Source organism: Elgaria multicarinata, chromosome 21, assembly GCF_023053635.1.
Source record: "Elgaria multicarinata webbii isolate HBS135686 ecotype San Diego chromosome 21, rElgMul1.1.pri, whole genome shotgun sequence".
NCBI lineage: Eukaryota > Metazoa > Chordata > Lepidosauria > Squamata > Anguidae > Elgaria > Elgaria multicarinata.
In genome coordinates, this window is record NC_086191.1 from 4,221,216 (window position 1) to 4,244,039 (window position 22,824).

The window sequence follows — 22,824 nt, forward strand, 5'->3', positions numbered from 1 at the left end:
CTTGGGACAGTGTAAAACCATTGGGCAACATTTCCTGTACCTAACGGCTGCCCGGCCTCAAGCATGGCTCTCCTATAATGTGTTGTCCCATGAAGCTGAATGGTGAGAGATTCAGGGCAGATTAAAAGGAAGTTCTTTATGCAGCATGTAATTAAATACTGGGCCTCATTAACAGGAGGAGGAGGAGGATATAAATGGTTACTAATTCTGGTAGCTCTATGCTGTCTCTGTACCAGTTGCTGAGAGACCAATTGTTCTCATGCCCTGCTTTGGGGGGGGGGGGTGTTCCCTGCAGGCAGCTGGTTGGACATCGTGTGAACAGAACGCTAGATGTCATGAACCTTTGGCTTGATCCGGCGTGGCTGCTCTAAGTGTCCTGGCCCCTGTGCGGTGACTGCCACGTCATACTGGAGGGGGCAGATTAGATGGGCCTTTGGCATGATCCATATTATGGTTCTTACGGTCATAAGACAAGGAGATCTGGGTTGTATTGCCTCAAGGGGCAAGTTGAGGAGACTCACATGCTCAGTTGCATCTCCCATCACCAAGCAGAAAAGCTGTCAGCCTCATGGGCTTCCTCTGGAACCCTGGGTCTACTTCTCAATGGCTTTCCACTCCATGGGCTCATTGCTTGTGCAGCCGGCCCACCTTGATCAAAAATGCTTCATGCCCCTTTTATCAAGGCAGCTGGTGAAGTTTTTTTTAAAGTGATAGCAATATCCAACAACCTTTTTTTTTTAAAGCCACTAAACTTCTAACCTTACCTACTCAGGACTAAATCCCATTGAATGATTTACTTTTAAGTAGGCATGCATCGGATTGCACTAAGCAAAAGCGTCTGTGCGCCTTTTTGCAGTTGGAGTTTCTCCAGAACGTATAGCAGGAAAAAGAACTGACCGTTGCGCGTCTCCGGAAGGCTGCTACACGTGGCAGTAATATTAAGCTTGCCGGAAGGGGAGGGTATTCAGGTACTGGTCACTGTGTCCTGATGCTGAGTTGCATGCACATCGAAAGGGCACACATGTGCTAGGCCTTGAGCACTCTTTAGAGGACTGTTCTTGGGTGTGTTGATGAGAAAGTAGCAAGTGACTCCTATGGTGTGGGGTGGGCATGTGGTCCTCTAAATGTCGGTGCACTGCAAATCCCATTGCCCTAGCCATCACAGTCGCTCATGATGGGAGTTGCAATCCAATATCTGAAAGACCACATGTTTACTATTCCTGATTTAGAGGGCTTTTAACCACTGAATTGGTGTGGTGACCATTGCTGAGAAATCCCCATAAGATCTTTCCATCTTTTGCCTTGGTTTGCAAGGAAGCGGGCCGGAGTGGGTGGTGGCAGCGAGATTGATAGTATGTATTTGTAATGCCCTGAAGTGTTTTGTGGGTTGTGTGACGGTGCAGCCTCCAGCTTGTCGCACAAACATCTCTGACTATGTTTAGTTATTATTATTTACAATATTTATATACCGCTCAGTTATCAAACAGATTCCAGAGCGGTGAACATAGGTATAAACAATAAAGAAGATAAAAAGCAAATTAAAATTGTTCAATTTAAAAACAAAGGGCCCGGAGAAACAGTGGCTGGTCAGTTAAGGAAGGCTTCTCGAAACAGTTGTTTTCAAGATGCACCGGAAGCAGTGTAGTGTTGGTGCTTGCCTGACCTCCAGAGGCAGAGAGTTCCACAGAGGAGGGGCCACCACACGCAAGGCTCTGCTCCTGGTGGGTTCCAGTCGGTCCACGTGGAACCACCAGGAGCATACCCTCCAACGACCTCAGTGATGCTCTCCGGTAACCTGGTCCCAACTTGCTGACTTGGACCCTGTTCAGACAACACACTAAGGCACCAATGGTAAAGCATCTTAAGCGAAACGTTATGGCTTCGTATGGTGTGCGACCCATTCCTAACCACTGTGGCTACATAACCATAGTTTAAACATGCTCACTAACGATTTGCTGCAGAAGAGTTAGACTAGCCATGGCTCAGTGCGTTGTCTGAACAGGCCCTTGCTCTCATAAGAATCTCCTTACCAGACCGAGGTGAAGGTGGTGACGAGAGAGAGAAAGTGTTGGAAGGAGAAAAGCCCTGGGGAAAATTGCGATGTGGGCCTTGTGGTTGAGATGCTGCTGACGCTCTGCGAGTGGGGTGTGTTTTGTGATAACTTCTGTTCTCAAGCCATTACTATGATGCTATAAGCTCACTAAATCATTGACTTGACCCGTGTGTGTGTGTGTGTGAGATGGAAATCGATTGAACAAGATCGGATTTAAGCGAGGGTCGTGGGAGCGATGCTGGGCCTGTAAGAGTGAGTCGTAAGCTTTGCTTCTGTGGCAAATCTCTTGACAATGGGAGACTGAGTCGGGTGCGTTGATGTCTGTGGCATCTCTAGCTAAGGAACCTGGTCCACTGTGGGGGGGGGGTTTGTTATTTTTTTGCGGGGGATAGGGAGGTGTTGCACTTTTAAGAAAGCTCTGCCCCTTTCTGGAAACTGGGCCCATTCCACACAGTGAGTGCACCCATGTTCCAGTATCAGAGACCGCATGCTTATGTACACTTTTTGCTGGGGAACATGGGCGGGAGGGTGCTGTTGCACTAACGTCCTGCTTGTGGGTTGCCCATTGGCAGCTGGTCAGCCAATATTTATTTATTTATTTATTTAATTTCTATACCACCCAATAGCAGAAGCTCTCTGGGCGGTTCTAGATAGATCCTTGATCTAATCCAGCAGGGCTCTTATGCTCCAATTTTGTGGAAGAGCAGATTCCCCCATTCAAATGAGATTCATTCATCCTGCTTGCGTGCAACCTCTTTTTTGGGGGTGGGTGGGAAGGCTACAAATCGTGCAAGCCGACCAAATGTGTGTGCTGCAAGAGACCAGCCCTGGTTCTCTTCCATGTGAATTGGAGCACCAGCTCCCTGGTTTGCTTGAAAGGGAGCAGCCCCAGCCGAGTTGTTTTGACGCTGTTTTTAAGTAGGCACATGCCCTCGGCCTAGATTGGCTGGCTTCCTTTGATCGCGTGAACAGAATCTTTAAAAGGCTCTTTGCAAGACTGGCGACTCTCGCATCCTATCATCACGCGATGCCTGCTTTTGCATTTTCTTTTGGGGTGTGTGTGTGTGTTTTTACACTTACCAACACTGGGGATAATTGCATTGCCTTTTGCCAAGGTAACAACCAGGCTTCTGTTTTAATGGCATGCTGTACCTCTCTCATTGCAATTTCTTCCTTGACATATGGGTACCTCCCTCCACTGCAATTCTTGCTGGCCCATCGTTTCTTGCAGCAGCAGAATTTATTTATTTATTAATTATATTTATATACTGCCCCATAGCTGAAGCTCTCTGGGCGGTTTACAGAAGGGATTTAGCAGTTGCTGCGCTTAAACAGGCCGGTGTGGCTCAAACCTGGCATGAGGAAGAGAAGATTCACAGCAGAGTTGAAAGGCCTGCCCTTGGCTATATGCAAATCAAATCCCACCACCGCCAAAAAGTAAAACCAGCAAAGAGCTTTTACTGCCACATTGCCTGGCTACCCCTCTGGAAATCATTAACAAAAAAGAGTGACCCATGTTAGGCCTGTAGGGTTTTTTTAAAAGAGTCGAACAGGGTTTGGCAGATGTTCTAACATTTCCTGGTGTCTGGGATCAAACAGGTTTCGCAGGGATTGGAAACCGCAACCCCCTGCCAAATCTGCTTAACCAGAGGTGAAAGATGTGTGTGGGCATGTTACTAAGAGCAACCTTTCTTTCCATCTGCTTTCATCGCTTTGAAAGGATTAAAAATAATAGTCACTCTATCTTTTTTTCAGCCTGAAAACATTTGTTATGATGGACGTGTTAGCAGCCTTCCTCAACCTGGGGCGCTCCAGATGTGTTGGACTGCATCTCCCAGAATGCCCCAGCCATGGGGCATTCTGGGAGATGCAGTCCAACACATCTGGAGCGCCCCAGGTTGAGGAAGGCTGTGTTAATGTCTCCATAACTGGCTTAGGAAAGTTAGCAACCCAAACTGGTTATTGTTTTTTTCAAGCAAAGGGATTTGAGTTTTCTGTAGACAGCCCAGTTAATGGTTTCTAATGGAAGTCATACCATGGGCCAGTTCAGACGACACGCTAAGCCATGGTTAAAACAGCTAACCCTTTTGCAGTAAATGTTTGGTGAGCGTGTTTAAACTGTGGTTATGTAGCCACCATGGTTAGGAATGGTTCACATGACACACTAAACCATGGTTCACACGACATGCTAAGCCATAATGTTTAGCTCAAAATGCTTAGATAAGCAAAAGAGCTATCCAGGCCCCTTAAAGTAGGGTGACCAACTGTCAGGATTTCCCCGGATTTGTCCTGGTATTTGTTCTTTCCATGGTGTCAGGGGGGATTTTCTATAATTTTCAATAATGTCCTGGAATGACACACCTTCCTCTTTAAGGCTGCCATTAGCATGGCAGGAGGGAATGACATGCTCTCTTGAGGCACATCATTCCCTCACCCCGAGCTCCAATTGAGGCCTTAAAGGGGAAAGTGGGTCGTTCGTGGACATTATAGAAAAGGCCCCAATTGGAGTGGATGGTGGTGGTGCAGAATGAAATCCTTTCCCCTCCTCCACTCCAATCGGGTTCTTTAAGGTGGCGGGGGAATCACGTACTTTCTGCAGGACTCAGAAAGCTGCTTCCCCACACACACACACTAGGTGTCCTCTTTTTTGGTTTCCCAAATATGGTCACCCTACTTAAAGTGAAGACAATAAAGTAAGAGAAAGGGTCAAATCGTATCACTATCCGTGTTCACATATACTACAAAAGTGGATAAGTATTATAAAAGCTTTTTAATACATTAATAAGTTTCACTAGTGCAGAAAAAAGTATATTGCCACTGTAGGGCTGTGTAGTCTGACATTTAAAAACACATCAACAAATACTAGGAACCCATTCAAAGACTCAAAGTCAAGGATTTTTTTTTTTAAAAAAAAACACCAAATGCGTTTTGACCCTAAAGGAGGGTCTTCAGAGATACTAGGTAGTTATTTACAACTTGCCAATGCCGCTAGATGTAACCTTGCTTTTTAAAAAGTAGGTATTGGGCTAGTATATTTCAGCCAGTATCCCAGGTTTGGGATACAGCTTCCTGTCCCAGCTGCCAAGGTGGTATTCTATCTGCAAGGAGCCTCTTTATTAAGTTCTGTAGCGAATGCTGGCCCTAATTTCGCTGGTTTTTTCACATGTATTTCTTTTGTTATTAAAAGGTATTTGGGAAACTTAAGTGGAAAATGTAAATAAGTGATCCTGACCTTGTTTTCTTTACTCACCTTTTCCAAAAATTGACAGATAGGTGTATTTTATTTTTCTTCTCATCTGGGGCTTTTTGAAGCTGGGAGTGTGGGGTTGTCAGGTGTCCTATTTTACAGGGGACAGTCCTTTATTGGAAGGTGTCCCACTGTTGGATGGGCTGAGGGGTTTAAAGATAAGTATAAGGCGGGAGAGCAGGGCCTTGAAGTTCCCTTTCCACAGTTGGCGCCTGGACAGGAGACTGAGCAGACCCACAGCTCACCTGGTCAGACTTCATTATGGCGACATGTATTGCTTTTTATTTACTTTTTAGTTATTTTTTCTACATTTCCGCCTGCACACACACACACTTGCAAATACAAATGTCATTCAAATTGTGTCCTCTTTTTGGTGATGCGCCAGCAACCATCGTATGGGTACCAATACACAGAGGCAGTAACCTTGCCTGGTAAGCCTGTACTTTTTAGATGGGAGCAAGTTTCGTTAACCACATTTGGTTTTACATCTGAAGACAGGGCTGCAGGGCCCTGCTCCTCTGATGTATGTTTACCCAAGGGCAAGCCCCACTGAATGCAGTAGGGCTTCCAAGTAAGCAAGCTGTCACTATATGTGCAAACATTTCAATAAAACTTAAAATAATCCTAAAAGCCAGGTCAGTGCTTCAAGTTTTGTATTGTTATTTTTAAAATTGTAATTATAAGGCATTCTTAAGACAGAGCAAACAAACCACAACTTCTGAGTAATTTTAGTACCCTATTTGTCAAGATGGTGATATCAAATCTCTAGCATTAGGGGCAGTATGACCCTGAATACCAGTTGCAGGATGTGTGCATGTCCCACCCATGGACTTCCCATTACGATATCTGGTTTGCCACGTGTGAACAGAATCTTGGAATAGATAGATGGATTCCATCCATCTATCTAATGCTAGATTATCCAGCATTACGTTCTTACGAAATGTGTGGAACCTGGAGCCAGGTTTATTGGATTTGGCCATTCAAACCGGAAAAAGACAACAAAATCTGAATAATTTTTGTGGGGTGGGGGTGGGGCAAAGGGATACATTTTAATTTTAATTTACAGTATTCCTTCCCCCGGCAAAAGGAGCAAAATGCAATACAGTCCTAGTAAGCCCTTTGTAAATCACATTGGTTCCAGCAGAAGAGATACAAGTCCTATGCTTCATTTGCCCACTGAAAAGTAAATGGAATTTAGAAATGCTTCACTTGGGATGGATTTATCAATTGCGTGTTGATACACCATTAATATTAGATACAATTGGAGTGTGGATTGCAGCAACAAATTGTATGGATTGATATTTATTTATTTATTGCATTTATATACTGCCCCATAGCCGAAGCTCTTTGGGCGGTTTACAAAAGTTTAAAACAGTAAACATTAGGAACAAATATACAAAGTTTAAAAACATAAGAAGCATAAAAACAGCAGTATCCTTATTGATGTCTTAAAAGAAGGGGGAAAGATAGCAAATGGCTAGGATATGCGTTGAAGGGTCTCCCTGATTACTTTTTAAAGTGTGATTATACTGAATGAGCTGCCCTTTCTTTGCTGTCTCTTGTATGTGAGCACTGGTAATCTGGTTTATTGGATTTTCTGGAGCTGGGTGGGGGTGGGGAGATAATCGCCTTTCACAGAAAGACTTCTGTCCCTTTAAGAGCTGCAAAAACAGGCAGACCTTCCTAGCTTTCCCAGCACGGGGCACGCAATGTTGGAAGCAGCTACACCTGTTGAATTTATACCTTGATTTACTTGGTTGTGTGTGTGTTCCCCCCCCCCCCCCCGCCCTCAAACGAGTCTGTATGCAATCCTCTCCCTTTGTGTAATTTCTGAGCGGCTCTGCTCCCCCGCCCCACTCCCTCCAAGCATCGCCTGCCACCATGGCTGCTGGGTTGCCAACTTTTCAACTGGCCCCTGTAGCTCTGCGGCTTGGCAGGATTGCGTGGTAGTGGCGGGTGGGTGGGTGCGTGGGTGCTTTTTCATCTCCCTGCTCTGGAAAAGCCTTGGCCGGCTGCTTCCTGCACATCCCAGCAGCGGGTTTTTAAAAGGCACAAGAGCAGTTCTGTATCTGGTCAGTTGGCAACCATACACGCATGCAATCTAAACATTACTCCCCCCCCCCCAGTTTTGCATGGGAAGCGGGGGCTTTTGGAGGTGGTGGTGGGGGGTGAGACTGCATCTTGGGTCATGCAGCCACTGCGGCGCTCTAAACCGGGGGGCGGAACTTAATGTGCCCGGGTTTTTGTTGCAGGAGGGAAGAACAAAAGGACGGGACCGCTTCCAGAGGAGGAGGAGGTGGAAGCCCATTGGCCGGCCCCGCGACCAATCCGCACTCTCTTCCTCTTTGCAGAGCCGGCCAATCAGCGCGCGCCCCGCCCACGCAGCCTGCTCCTGCCTTTGGAGTCGCAGCCAGCTTGCAGGTCAGGAGGGATGCGAGGTGGGCAGCGCTTCCGCACGTGGGAATTGACGGCTGGACACGTGTCTTTCCTAAAAGATGAGGATTCTTTGGCCCTGGAGGAAGATCTGGGCTGGGAAGAGCCATCTCTGCAGGACCTACAGGGTCTGTTTTCACTTCTTTTAAAAATTCTTGTCTATATCTTTTTTTGGGGTGTGTGTGTGTGTGTGTGTGTGTGTGTGTGTGTGTGCAGATATCCCATCCTTCTGGCGGCCTTTGCCTTTCTCTCTGGTCGCTCCTCGGTTTTGTACTGGGTGCAAGGCTCCTGTTGGATTCAGTATCCAACAGGCATTCAACAGGTGAGGAGCTCTGTGCCTGGGCAGGTCAAGAAGGCCTGTCCCTTACTCGCGAGCAACTGCAGCCTTTCCCCATGCACACGACTTTCCTTTCTTCGCACTCAAAGGTCCACCCCCCCAATCTATTTACTGTTTTACTCTGTACAGCACCATGTGCATTGATGGTGCTATATAAATAAATAAATAATAATAATAATAATAATAATAATCTTTTAAAGTTCACCTTCAGTTTATTTAGCCAGTACAGCAGACAACATCTTCTAACATTTATTGCTTTATAACGGCACTCCCATGCCTGTAACGCGCCATTACCCAAACCTGGGGCACGCGCACTTGTGGGAAATCGAGGCAAAAGCCCAAAGTGTCCGCCTTCTCAGGATGCTCCTGTTGTATCTCTGTGGGCCTGTTCAGAAGACGTCTTAAACCATGGCTTTAACCAGGGTGGTTAAGCCAGAAAGCCGGGCTGTGTTCAGAAGACACCTTAAACCATGGCTTTAACCACAGCAAATAAGGCTTTTTTGCTTTATTCACTGTGGTTAAAGCCATGGTTTAAGGTGTCTTCTGAACTCAGCCTGGCTTTCTGGCTTAACCACTGTGGTTAAAGCCGTGGTTTAAGGTGTCTTCTGAAGGGGGCCTGTATGATTCAGTATCCTGGTCTCATCTTCATTGGGCGGTAGGTTATTTTGTTCACATTATTTCCATATGTTTTACATTTCTAGTCGTTTATAAAAAGGGTTCTTATTACATAGTTTTTAGAAAGGCTAAATATATAAATACTTTATTTTAAATTCTAAAAGAAAATATTTTATCATCCAATGCAGTTTAATTTTTTCCCGTTTTTGGGGAAAAAAGAAAATCAGTCCTGGGGGTGGGTGGGGGGAAGATGGAAAAGAAATGGCTTTTTCTGAATTAGTCCTGTTTTTCTCAGGCTTTCACGTATCTAGTTGCAGTATTTATTTATTATCCAACCCACTGCATTGAGCAGGGGGTTGGACTCGATGGCCTTGTAGGTCCCTTCCAACTCTGCTATTCTATGATTCTATGATTTATTACATTTATATACCGCCCCATAGCTGAAGCTTTCTGGGGAGTTTACAAAGGTTAAAAACAGTGAACATTAATAACAAATATACAAAAATTTAAAACCCTCAAAAGGATAAAAACAACAATATCTGTTTAAAACAACTATTCTGTGGTCAGTTAAAAACTCAGCATATGTTAACTGCAGGGAGAAGAGAAAAGTCTTGATCTGGCGCCGGAAAGATAACAGTGTCGGTGCCAGGTGAGCCTCGTCGGGGAGATCATTCCATAATTTAGGGGCCACCACCGAAAAGGCCCTCTCCCTTGTTGCCATCCTCCGAGCTTCCTTCGGAGTAGGCACTCGGAGGAGGACCTTAGATGTTGAGCGTAGTGTTCGGGTAGGTTCATGTCGGGAGAGGCGTTCCGTCAGGTATTGTGGTCCCAAGCCATGTAAACCTTTATAGATTAAAACCAGCACCTTGAATTGGGCTCGGAAACGTACAGGCAGCCCATGCAAGCGGGCCAGAATCGGTCTCTCAGTATCCTTTCCTACCTCTTCCCCGACCGTTGAATTTTTATTAAACTGTTTGGTGTCTTGTCTCTTAGGCAGGTGCTCTCCCCTCCTACATCGACGAGCGTTTGGCCCTTTATGAGAGGCTCAGATCCGCCGCTGCGGAGCGCTGCGCTGAGCGAACCCGTAAAGAGAAGCGTCCGATTTGGATTTCCCTGCCAGGCAGCAAACAAATTGAAGGAGAGGCCTGGGCATCCACGCCGTACCAGGTGGCCTTGCAGATCAGGTGAGTGTTTTAGCGTTCGTCCCGCGCTTTCTCTCTTCCAAGGGGTTTCCTCTCGAGCGTTGTTGGCAAAATATTTGGGGCGAAGCGGGGGGGCTGTTGGCCGTGGTGGAAAAGTGTTGGACGCTCACAATGGCGGGATCTGAGGTCCTGCCTTCTCCTTGGGGGGGGTAGTCAATTCGGAGTTTTCAGGATACTCCAGGATTGGCGGATGATTGGTCACGATCCGGTGTCCGTGGGCTGAATTCTGTTTTGGAAGAGCGCTTGTAGCGGTGGGCGGGGCCGAAGGTGAAGGGGTGGAGCAAAACCCACCAAAAACTTCCAGCATAGTTGAGCTTAAAGCTCTTTACTGGCAGTAACTAAGACTTACAGGAGTTACTTGAACCATTTCGGTTGCGGATAGAGGAAGTGCAAAAGCTGGGAGACCAAATACACGTCATAGAATAGTAGAGTCGGAAGGGGTCTCTAAGGCCATCGAGTCCAACCCCCAGCTCAATGCAGGAATCCACCCTAAAGCATCCCTGACAGATGCTTGTCCAGCTGCCTCTTGAAGGCCTCTTGTGTGGGAGAGCCCACCACCTCCTTAGGTAACTGGTTCCATTGTTGTACTTCTCTAACAGTCAGGAAGTTTTTCCTGATGTCCATACTTTTACTATGCAAACCTAAACAGATTCAATCAATGAATACATCCAGAAGGGCAGAACTTCTTTCAGCACAAGGGCCAAATTCCATTTGAGAGAATAGAATAGTAGAGTTGGAAGCGGCCTACAAGGCCATCGAGTCCAGCCCCCTGCTCAATGCAGGAATCCACACTAAAGCATCCCTGACAGATGGCGCACCAGCTGCCTCATGAAAGCCTCTGGTGTGGGAGAGCTCACAACCTCCTTAGGTGGTAATCAAGGTGTGGATCCCCTTACCCAGAAGACATAGTGAAACTATGGAAGTTGCTACCATTTTGCGCACCAATTTGGATGGCTTTAAAAGGGGGTTGGATAAATTCCTGGAGGCGAAGGCTATCCATGGCTACTAGCCCTGATGGTTATATGCTATCTCCAGTATTCGAGGCAGTAAGCCTGTGTACACCAGTTGCTGGGGAACATGGGTGGGAGGGTGCTATTGCACCATGTCCTGCTTTTTGGGTTCGTGGTCGACAGCTGGTTGGCCATTGTGTGAACAGAGTCCTGGACTAGATGGATCCTCGGTCTGATCCAACAGGGCTCTTCTGATGTTCTTACCCTGTTCAGATGACACCCTAAGCCCTGTGCTTAAACATTTTTGAGCTAAACACTATGCGTGCTGTGTGAACCATTCCTATCTGTGTTGGCTACATAACCATGGTTTAAACTTGCTCACCAGCCATTTGCTGCAAAAGGGTTAGTGGCCTAGCCATGGTGTAGTGTGTTGTCTGAACAGGCGGGATGTTGTTATTGTGTGCTGCAAACGTCTCCTTCTGTTTGGGGGGCTGTTTCCGATCCGTGATGCGTCCTGACTTTCCTCTGCTGTCTCAGCCAGAGTCTGGCCAAGCGGGCAGTGACGGCACGGGTGAACGGGCACTTGCATGACCTGGACCGCCCGCTGGAGGCCGACGCCACCGTGGAATTCGTGGATTTTGATTCTCAGGCGGGGCAAGCGGTGAGTCTTAATTCACCTGCATCCGCTCATTTGGCAGCGGGGGACAGGGCTTTGCACGAATCTTCGATGGTGTGGAGTTAGCAGGGGGACGCTTCGTCGTCCCAGAACGCAGGGGTTTTAAGGCAGTCCTCCAAAGAAATCTGTCAACATCCTCAGGGCTGGTGCGTCAATTGCGCCCATCCTGGTGTCTGATTCGGCCACAGTTGCGCGTCCTGGTTGGACTACTGCAATGTGGTCCATCTGGGGCTGCCTTTGAAGAGTGTTTGAAAATGTCAGCTGGTCCAGAATGCTGCAGCCACACTGTCGACCCGGCTGGTGACAAAGAGCAACGCAGCTCCCTTGTTTGAACACCTTCAGTGGCTACTGGTCTGTTTCCGGGCAAAATTCAAAATGCCTGCTATTAGCTCTAAAATTCAATATGTCTTAAATTCATAGTGTCTATTAGCTCTAAAGCCCTCTGGGGCTTGGGTTCAGGCTACCTGAAAAATCTCCTCCTTAGTAGTAATCTAGTCATAATAAAGCTTTATGGTTTCAATCAATGGTTACCACAAGCATAATTAAAACAATGCTACCCAGGGGACCTTTTCTTCTGCTGCTCCCAGATTGTGGAATGCCCTGCTGGAGGAGATTCATCAACTTAACAGTCTTTAAGCATTTAAGAAAGCTATAAAGACTGATCTCTTCCGGCAGGCCTATCCAGGGGGATTTTAGGATGTGTTTAGAATGTTTTTAGGATGATTTAACAATGTATATTATGTTCTTAATTCAGTTTTATGTATTTTATATTTACTGTTGTTGCCTGCCTCGATCAAATGGAGAGGCGAGTAAGAATTATTATTATTATTATTATTATTATTATTATTATTATTAAAACAAATCATACAGGCAACGTCAGAAATTTTGCTCTATACATTTGGGCTGTAAGATCGAAGTTGGCCAGAGCCGATATGACAGTCTTGTTATTGCATGGAAACAAAAAGTATATCCTTTCTGAATCGGGCCGGCTGGACTTATTCACAAAAAACCTGATCTAAATTCTTATGATGAAGGTGAAGGTGAAAGAAGAAAGTGCAAAAGCTGGGTTGCAGTTAAACCTCAAAAAAACACCCAAGATTATGGCAACCAGCTTGATTGATAACTGGCAAATAGAGGGAGAAAACGTGGAGGCAGTGACAGACTTTGTATTTCTGGGCGCAAAGATTACTGCAGACGCTGACTGCAGCCAGGAAATCAGAAGACGTTGACTTCTTGGGAGGAGAGCAATGACAAATCTTGATAAAATAGTTAAGAGCAGAGACACCACGCTGACAACAAAGGTCCGCATAGTTAAAGCAATAGTATTCCCCGTAGTACCCTATGGCTGCGAGAGCTGGACCATAAGGAAAGCGGAGCGAAGGAAGATAGAGGCTTTTGAACTGTGGCGTTGGAGGAAAATTCTGCGAGTGCCTTGGACTGCAAGAAGATCAAACCAGTCCATACTCCAGGAAATAAAGCCAGACTGCTCACTTGAGGGAATGATACTAAAGGCAAAACCGCCCAGAGAGCTTGTGAACCGCCCAGAGAGCTTCGGCTATTGGGCGGAATAAAAATGTAATAAATAAATAAATAAATAAATATTGCTGAGGGGAGTTCTTTGAGGGCTTCTTCCTGGGCGCCATCCGTCATCCGCCATCTTGGTTTGTGGCAGCTGTTGCCCACGGACCGCCCCTGATGTGTGTTTTTTAATCTCTTGCCAAGGATCCAGGAATGCCCTTCTAACCAGGCCTCGCCATCCCATAACCTCTCCCCCCATCTCTTCCCCAGCTCTTCTGGCATTCCAGTGCCCACATCCTTGGGGCCGCTGCTGAGCGTTTCTACGGCGCCCTCCTGTGTCACGGCCCCAGCACTGAAAATGGCTTCTTCTATGACATGTACCTGGATCAGAAAAGGTAAGCTGGACGCGCGGTGCTCGTGGCAGCAATCGAACATTACTAATGTTTCGTTTTTATGAATTAATAATTATTTATTTATTTGCTCATTGATTGATTTAAAGTAGTTCTTGCCCACTTTTCAGGACAGCGTTCAAAAATACAACCCGGAACCGATACAATATTAAAAGCGATAAAAACACAAGAAAATGGTAGGAACGCAATCAAATTAGCAATAATAAAACAGCAATAATAATAATAATAACAACAACAACCCGAGAGCTACCAAAAATACATAATAAAAGTTAACAGTGTAACAACAGATATATGTCGGAAATGTCATCAATTCCAAGAAACAATAGACCATGTAACGAAGGTGTAAAATCCTGCCAGGAATGGACTATACAGACAGGCACAGTACAGCTACAAAAATAATTCACTAACAACTGGCCATCAAATCCAACCTCATCAAACAACCTGCATTTGTATAAGGATGCAACCCTATGCATCCTTATACAAAACAATCTTGGAAAATGCAGACCATGAAATATACTGGGACAGAACAGGACAAGACAATACCTTGTAATCATTCAAACATAACAGCTATAGACAAAAAAGAAAAACGCACGTACCTCATTGACATAGCAATACCTAATGACAAAAATGTGGTAGAAAAGGAAGAGGAAAAGGGGGGAAATATACACCACTGGCTCTTGAAATTAAAGCACTATGGCGGCAGGGAAAGGTCACAATTATTCCGTTAGTCACATCTGTTACCGGCATCGCAGCAAAAATATATACAGAAAACATTTAGAAACTGGGCCTACCAAAATACACCCACACCAACATCCAGAAAGCAGTTGTACTTAAAACAATCTCCTGATATTCATGACCGTGTCTCGGTATGTCTTTCAGATATCTCAGCTTGGTTGCTTCATTGTTGTTTGAAACTTAATATGGCAAAGACTGAATTGCTTTGTTTTTCCTCCTAAACCTTCTCCTCATCTCTCATTCTCTCTTACTGTCAATGATGTTACGCTTACTCCAGTCAAGGAAGCTCGTAGTCTTGGCTTTATATCTGACTCCTCGCTCTCCTTTATTCCTCATATTGAGGCAGTAGCTAAATCCTTTTGCTTTTTCCTGTATAATATTGCCAGGATTCGATCCTTTTTGTCTGTCTCTTCTGCCAAGACTCTTGTTCATGCATTGGTTATTTCTCGGTTGGACTACTGCAACCTTCTTCTCACTGGCCTTCCTTCTTCTCACATCAGTCCGTTGGTTTCTGTTCACCACTCTGCTGCTCTGATCATCTTCTTGGCTCGCCGCTCTGACCATGTTACTCCACTTCTGAAATCTCTTCATTGGCTTCCAATTCACCTCAGAGTCCAATATAAACTTCTCCTGTTGACCTACAAAGCTTTTCACGGTCTAGCTCCTTCCTGTCTCTCCTCTCTCATCTCACCCTATTGCCCCGCTCGTGCTCTCCGCTCCTCTGATGCCATGTTTCTCACCTGCCCAAGGGTCTCTCCTTCCCTTGCTCGGCTTCGTCCATTTTCTTCCGCTGCCCGTTACGCCTGGAACGCTCTTCCAGAACATTTGCGAACTACAAGTTCAATCGCAGTTTTTAAAGCTCAGCTCAAAACTTTTCTTTTTTCTAAAGCTTTTAAAACTTGATTTTGATCTGACTTTTACACTGTTAGTTTTACTCCACCCTGTGCCTGTTTGGTGCATTCTCTTCCCCTTCTTATTATTTTATTATGATTCTTTTAGAATGTAAGCCTACTCGGCAGGATTTTGCTATTTTATTGTTTTACTCTGTACAGCACCATGTACACTGATGGTGCTATATAAATAAATAAATAATAATAATAATAACATGCTCAATAGTCAGGAAATTCCTGAATCAGTAAAAGACAGCATTACTTGGAAAAGCCCGCCACGTCCATCTGGAAAAAACGCCACGTCTGAGAAAAGAGAGATGGCGATGATAAATGTGTGTGTTGTTTTCTACTGCAAAAGCAATCCCAAAGCAACTTACATGCACAAATGCATAAACGTGTAATTAATATAACCGGGGGGGGGGGACCCACATTGGTTTTGACTCATTTGTGTTGGGGAAAGGGTGTAGACATCGGATTTGCATGTGCACAATTCTAGGTTCAATTCCCGGCATTCCCAGGTAGGCTGATAAAGAATCTACAGCCTGGAAACCCTTGGCAGCAGCAAGGTTTCAGCTGAAGGAGAAAGAACTGGGCATGTTTAGCCTGGAGAAGAGAAGATTGAGGGGAGACATGAGAGCACTCCTCAAATACTTAAAATGTTGTCACACAGAGGAGGGCCAGGATCTCTTCTCGATCCTCCCAGAGTGCAGGACAAAGAATAACGGGCTCAAGTTAAAGGAAGCCAGATTCCGGCTGGACATCAGGAAAAACTTCCTGACTGTTAGAGCAGTACGACAATGGAACCAATAACCTAGGGAGGCTGTGGGCTCTCCCACCCTAGAGGCCTTCAAGAGGCAGCTGGACAACCATCTGTCAGGGATGCTTTAGGGTGGATTCCTGCATTGAGCAGGGGATTGGACTGGATGGCCTTGTAGGCCCCTTCCAACTCTGCTATTCTATGATTCTATGAATTCGATGGGCTGAGGGTGTCGGTTTCCTTCTCTAAGTTGTCTTTTGCTGAAAAAGAGAATACCAGGATAAAAATGCAAGAGGTCTCTTCTTGCGTTGGGCATGTCTGTTATATCTTTACCACCCGCTAGGTGTCCTCGCTGGCTAAGTGATCATTTGAGCATACCGCGGTGGCCAAAATTATGGACACTTTTTGAAATTTTCTCGTTTTGCAACTTTTCAGGCTTATAGAAAACGTGCTGTGTCACGAAATTCAAATGTTTATTGAATTGAAAGAGAATTTAATGCTGAATTCAATACAAAAAACAACAACCCCAGAATGCAACTATCTGCAGTACAAAAAAACTTATGCTTGCTTTAGTCTAAAAACAAACACAGGCGTGATTGAGTGAAGAGGCGGATTGGAATTGCAAACCCTACTGGCCAATCACGGTCCTCGTTCTGGGGACCAATCACACGGCGGTAGCTGCGATACGTCATGTTTCAAGTTGGGGGAAGTCAGTTTTGTGGTTTGTTAGCGGTAAAGCAGCAGTTTCTGCAGCCGAAACTCTCCCCACGGCCTGAGTTCGATCCCAGCGGAAGCTGGTTTCAGGCAGCCAACTCGGGTTGACTTAGCCTTCCATCCTCCCGAGGTCGGTAAAATGAGTACCCAGCTAGCTGGTGGAAAGGTAATCACGGCCAGGGAAGGCAACGGCAAACCACCCCGCTATAAGGCCTGCCAAGAAAACGTCAGCGAAAGCGGGCGTCCCTCCAAGAGTCAGTAATGACTCAGTGCTTGCACGAGAGGTTCCTTTCCTTTTTCCTTCTGTAAGTGAAGTGCAATTGGAGATTGTGTGAATATTTGAAGTATTTCTCAAAAGTGTACGTACGTACATCGTAAATAGAACAATGGCACCAAAGAAAAGAGTTGATTGGACCTCCAGGAAAAGAAGCAGGGTTGTTGCATTGCATGAATCAGGTCTTTCAATTGAGATATAAACATTTGAATTTCGTGAAACAGAACCTTTTCTATAAGCATGCAAAGTTGCAAAACATGAAAATTTCCCAAAGTGTCCACAATTTTGGCCACCGCTGTAGATGTTTGCTAGGGGTCTTGGAGGAATCTGTTTGGGGGTTGCAGATCAGCAGGGGGTTGCCAGCTGGGCTCCCCGGATGCCAGCTCACGGATCCCTGAGTTGGACCGACTCGGTTTCCCGCCTTGTGGATGTGGGCGCAAATTGTGATTTGCGCAAATTTGCGGCTGGCAATGTTTACGGAAGTCACTATTGGCAGAACATCGTGGCCGTAAACAGCGCACTTGCGCAAAATCGGGCCTTTGCGCCTGGATTTTTATGCAAATTGCACTGCGCACGGCCACGATTTTGCGGAACTCGTGATTTCCCTAAATATTCCCAACCGCGAATTTGCGCGAATCGTGGTAAAAAAATCAGATGAGAATTCTTGCCAGGCGCCTGCAGAGCCGTCCACACTGCAACCCTTCCTTGCAGGCCCAAATTTCTAATTGGACGTTTTGGTGTCAACAGACAGGAAAGCAAACCAACCCGTAATGGTGCGTTGGGTGATGCCATTACGTTGTGTCCGGCGGATGGCTCCCCGCGGGCTGGGCTGTCCGTCTCTTTCTCTCTCGGCTGCCTTTCGCTGCTTTCCCCTGCTGTCTCCGCATTTGACCGAGAGCTTTTCCCCCTTCCCTCTCAGGACTGTGTCTGGGAAGGACCTGCCAGCGTTGGAGGAGATTTGCCGGGCGATCATTGCAGAGAATCTCCCCTTCGAGCGGCTGGAGGTGTCCCGGGAGGATCTGACGGAGCTCTTCAAGGTGACGAAACCTTAGACCAGACTCTCCCCAGGCGTGGCTGGGGACCACGGGAGTTTAGCCCAAGCTGTCTGGACAGCATCTGCTTGGGGAAAGGGTTGCCTTAGACCAGTGGTTCCCAATTAGCTAAGTACTGCGGACCCCTTGTTTTTCAAATGCCAAGCCATGGACCCCCTACTTTTGGGGAAAAAAAATTGTTATCTCTATGGTAGTTACCTGTCCGAAGCAATTTTTTTGAGAAAATAAGGGGTAGCCCCTCATAAGCAAAGGATTTTAAGTATACTAAAAAACAGACCATAAAATTTGTGTTATTTGTGATATTACCATGCAAAAATGACAATGATTTAGGACTATAAAGATGAATTTTATTTTACTAACGTCTAGTTTACAATTGAACAAATTATGACCTGTCGAGCAGCTCCTAAACCTAAATGTGATGGGAGAAATCGTGCCTCTTTTTGTCCCGAACAATCGCTTCCACATCTGCTTCAATATTTCCTACTTTTAATCTCAAATCTGGATCAACGTCGAGCCGATTTCTGTGCTTGTTCTTCGTATAACAAAACGTCAAAAACGTTTGTTCCCAAAGATATGTGGAACAAAAGGGAACTAGATGTTTCAAAGCTTTTTCATCTAACTTCTTATAATCAGGAAAAACCTTCACCCAGAATTGGTCCAGTCTGTATTCTTTGAAAAACGATTTCAGTGAACCATCACAAGTCACGTCAACGAGTGCATCTTGTTCTTCCGCAGAGAGAGTTGTTCGTTTGTACATCGCCACGTTCAAAAGGATTCCTTCTCCATGAGTTTTCAGGGTTAGGTGCAAGGAAGTCATCTCTGAAGCTAGTTGCTAAATCAGGCAGGCGCTCAGTGATGTTATATTTTACTTCTGGTAGGAATTCGTCATCAGTGGACTCCAGAAATGAATGGTGAATATGTGAATGGTGCCGTGGACCCCCGGGGTGGGTTACGTGGACCCCCTGGGGTCCGCGGACCACCAATTGGAAACCATGGCCTTAGACTGTGGACATGTGGACTGTGGACACCCAACTTTGTATTTTTTTCTTCTTTATGCAGTCCATCCTCTGTTGAGTGATGAAATTGAGAAAAGCTTAAAAATAGGACTGTGCAAGGTTCGGAATTCCGGAGCGTTGGCGGCCGTTTTACGGAGAATCCGCCATTTTGCGCACAGCCCTAGTAGCCCCCGAAGAAAGGCCCTAAAGCTCCCAGCATGCTTTGTGAAGGAGGGAGGGCCTTACTGGAGTCTGGAGACAACGGGTGCTTACGGCCTTGTCACTGCTGATGCCTGCCGATCGCCCGCCTGCGCAACTGGGGCCGCGTGAGTCCCTGCATGGTTTGCCGCAGGGTCTGTGAGCGCCCTGCAGCTGCCCGCTGGGTGTCCCCTCGTTCTTTCTGCTCCTTGTCCATGCTGGGCCCCTGAAAGTGCACAGACAGGGTCTTGCGGTCAAGGGCCGTAAACGAAACAGCCAGTTCCGCAAAATGAGAAGCCGCGAACCTCAGTGTGTCCGTCCCTCCCTAGCAAAGCAGGCTGGGAGTTGCAGGTCCTCTCTTCGGCGGACACTAGGGCTGTGCGCGGAATGGCGGGTTCTCCGTAAAACGGCCGCTGCTGCCGCTTCGGTAGGCCGAAGCTGAAGCCGAAGCGTGTACGGCTGTACTTTAAATGTATTTAGCTAAACCGAGGGGCTTTTGCCTCGCTCGGGAACGCGGTTGAGCTTCAGTCGCATCTTCCAGATATACGAGTTCAAGAAAGCGTTGACATAGTATTTGAAGCGATGGGGAAATGCTGCGTCTTCTCTTCTGAGCGAAGCCCACAGTTGTTAAGGTGACCGTTGATGGGTTGGCTTGTTTCAATTTTTGCCCACGTTTTCAAAGATTGAAATGCCTCCCCTGCGGCTGCGTTACTGGCAATAAAATCTTTTAGCTAAAAGATGCTGGTATTTCCAGTGTTTCAGCCCAAGCGTCGGAATATGTGCCCCACCTCACCCCAACCCCCAGGGCAAAAAAATATTCAACACTCCCCGCTTAAAGTGTTTTCTGCACGGGTTACCGTCTATCCTGCTGGAATTTCCATGCCTGGAAGGGTTATGCACATTTGAATTACAATACCTGACAACAGGTTGTTCAGGCTTTTTTTGCTTTGAAGGTTGACCTAGTTCCTCAAATGAGCACCGATTATTTAGTTTAATAAGGGTTTTTTGGGGCTTTGCAGCCACAGGATGTGGTGATGTCCACAGGCGTAGATGGCTGGCGAGAGGCATTCTGGAAATTTCCGGAGGCCGAGATCACGCTATTAGTCGTGACGGCGAAATAGAGCCTCCGCTCTCAGGAGCGGTATATCTTAAATACTTGGCCACTTACAAGCCGATTGGTAAAGCAACACTATCGTAAAACGACGAGCCATTAAGACAGTTTCTACAGAAAGCAAAACAACGTCATTAAGGGTCATTAAAATGAGAACGGCAGATAAAATCTCATCACGGCTTTGAGGACTGTGGGACACAGGATGCTGTGTGAAACAGGCCTTGGCTGTGATCCATCAGGCTTCGTCTTCCGTCCCTGTTCCCCCAGCCAAACCCCAGATGTGGCACCTAGGATGTTTTTTGCATTCTGCCGCAAATTCGACGCTGCTGGACTCTTAACATGGGCCTTGATAGCTGCTCCGCTTATTTGGGGAAAGCGAGCGTTTCCCTAAGAGGAAGGCAAGATTGAGCACCTTCAGTTCAGACGCCCCTGAAAATAATTTGTGGAGGTTTGAGGGCTCGTAGGAAGACCTGTTGGAAGCTTTTCCATGGTGTTATCTGTTGGGTGTTGAGAAACAACTCCATAATAATAATAATAATAATAATAATAATAATAATAATAATAATAACATATTTCTAACTCCATAAATGATCGTTGGACGAAATCAGTCTGATCCTACCCCGGCCTTTCCCAACCTGGAGGCTTCCAAACGGCTCAGACTACCACTCCCAGCATCCCCAGCCAGCGTGGCTGAACGATGGGAGTTGTAATCCAACACATCCGGGGGACTCCAGCTTGGGAGAGGATGCATTCCCCCGTTTTCTCTGGATGTCCCTTGCCTCTCGGGGTGGGATTCCCTGGGCGGACTGAGAGCCCTGTAGCTGCCTTCGCAGTCCGTGACCCCCAGGATCGCCCCGACGTGAAGATGCTTTTGCCGGGGGGTGTTGTGAGGCCCCGTGAGTCACCTGACGCAGACGTATCGAACCCCAGGGCCTGAACGCCGTGCGACGGTTTTTCCTTGCCGTTTGCACGTTTAAGGAGAGCAGCGTTCCATCTCCAGGAAACGGGATCGTCCTGATCAGTGACTCACGGCTTCTTTTCAAGACCTTCCGAGAAACCTGTTATGGGGTGGGGCATCCGTTTCGACGTCTTCGCCATTGGTGGGCCGAATCACAAAGACCTCTCTCTTTCGTTCTCCCTCCAGCACAACCAATTCAAACTGCAGATCATCCAGGAGAAAGTCACGTCTCCGACCGCCACTGTGTACAGGTGAGACCTGCTCTTTTTCGGCTCACCTGCGACTCACAGAACCTCCCCTGAAGTTCCCTCTTCTCTGCATCTGAGCTTCTATCTCAGGTGATTTCCAGGGAGAATTCTGCGTGGTCCTGTTTGAGAGACAGGCTGGGATGGAGCTCTCCCCCCCCCCTTGCAGTCTTACGGGCCAGGTTTTATTTCGGAAATTTCCCTCTCTAAACCTTTTGGGCGGGGTGTGGCGGGTGTACAATCTGCCTTCCCTTCTGCTTTGTGGCTTGGCTCACTTCCTAGAGTTACCTGAAGCGATGATTTACGGTTCACGTCCTAGATTTTCGGCTCACTTCCTAGAGTTACCTGAAGCGATGATTTACGGTTCACGTCCTAGATTTTCGGCTCACTTCCTAGAGTTACCTGAAGCGATGATTTACGGTTCACGTCCTAGATTTTCGGCTCACTTCCTAGAGTTACCTGAAGCGATGATTTACAGTTGCATTGATTTACGGTTTAATTTCTATCTCATCTTTCTGCCGGAGGCCTTGCTGGGTTGGCTCAGCAAAGACGTTTCTCCATTTTTGGCCAGGAGTCGGGCCTAAATGACCCTTTTCGCCTTCTATGGGATGACCTCGAAAGACCCGGGGAGGAAGGAGAGAGACCATTCGTTGCAGGAGTTCTCTCCTAGCCCTTAAAGCCATTTGCGATATATCTGAGCCGATGCTGCCAGTGTGGCATTGAGTTTCTCTGTGTGTGCATGCTCATGAGGGTTAGCGACTTGTCTAGTTAAGAACATCAGAAGAGCCCTGATGCTGGATCAGTCCGAGGGTCCATCCCGTCCAGCGCTCTGTTCACACAGTGGCCAATCATATGTTGAGTAGGAATCCACAAGCAGGAGACGGTGCAACAGCACCCTCCCGCCCATGTTCCCCAGCAACTGGTGCACACAGGCTTACTGCCTCGAATACTGGAGGTCGCACACAACCATCAGGGCTAGTAGCCATGGCTAGCCTTCTCCTCCAGGAATTGATCCAACCCCCTTTTCAAGCCATCCCAATGGGTGGCCATCACCACATCTTGTGGCAGTGAGTTCCATGGTTTAACTCTGCGCTGTGTGAAGAAGTCCTTCCTTTTATTTGTCCTGAATCTCCCACCCATCAGCTTCATGGGATGGCCCTGTTGGGTTCTAGTATTATGGGAGAGGGAGAAAAAGGTCTCCCGATCCACGTTCTCCGCGGCAGGCATCAAAAGTTTTGCACACCTGCTCAGCTCGCTCCTTTGTCCTCCTTGTTGTAAATGACAGCTCTGATTCCCGTGCCGCTTTACGCTGCTGGGTTCCACGCTAGCTGCTGTACCACGGCAGTGTGATCGCAGCCACGTGGGTTTCCGTAGCCCCTGGCGATATTTCTCCCAGCAGAACCCTTGGGGCCGACGCGGGGGGGGGGGGTCGTGCGCGCCCCATGTGTGAGCGA

At 46.9% G+C, this 22,824-nt stretch overlaps 1 protein-coding gene across 1 annotated transcript in view; it reads left to right on the plus strand.

Moving 5' to 3' along the window:
- Positions 1-7,715: 7,715 nt before the first annotated feature.
- Positions 7,716-22,824, plus strand: part of TARS2 (threonyl-tRNA synthetase 2, mitochondrial) — a 38,263-nt gene continuing 23,154 nt past the window's right edge. The window contains exons 1-6 of the mRNA XM_063145719.1: positions 7,716-7,861; positions 9,679-9,869; positions 11,375-11,498; positions 13,302-13,426; positions 17,731-17,848; positions 21,312-21,376. Coding sequence (XP_063001789.1) covers positions 7,796-7,861; positions 9,679-9,869; positions 11,375-11,498; positions 13,302-13,426; positions 17,731-17,848; positions 21,312-21,376 — 689 coding nt within the window. The 5' untranslated portion in view covers positions 7,716-7,795. The remainder of the gene's footprint in view (positions 7,862-9,678; positions 9,870-11,374; positions 11,499-13,301; positions 13,427-17,730; positions 17,849-21,311; positions 21,377-22,824) is intronic.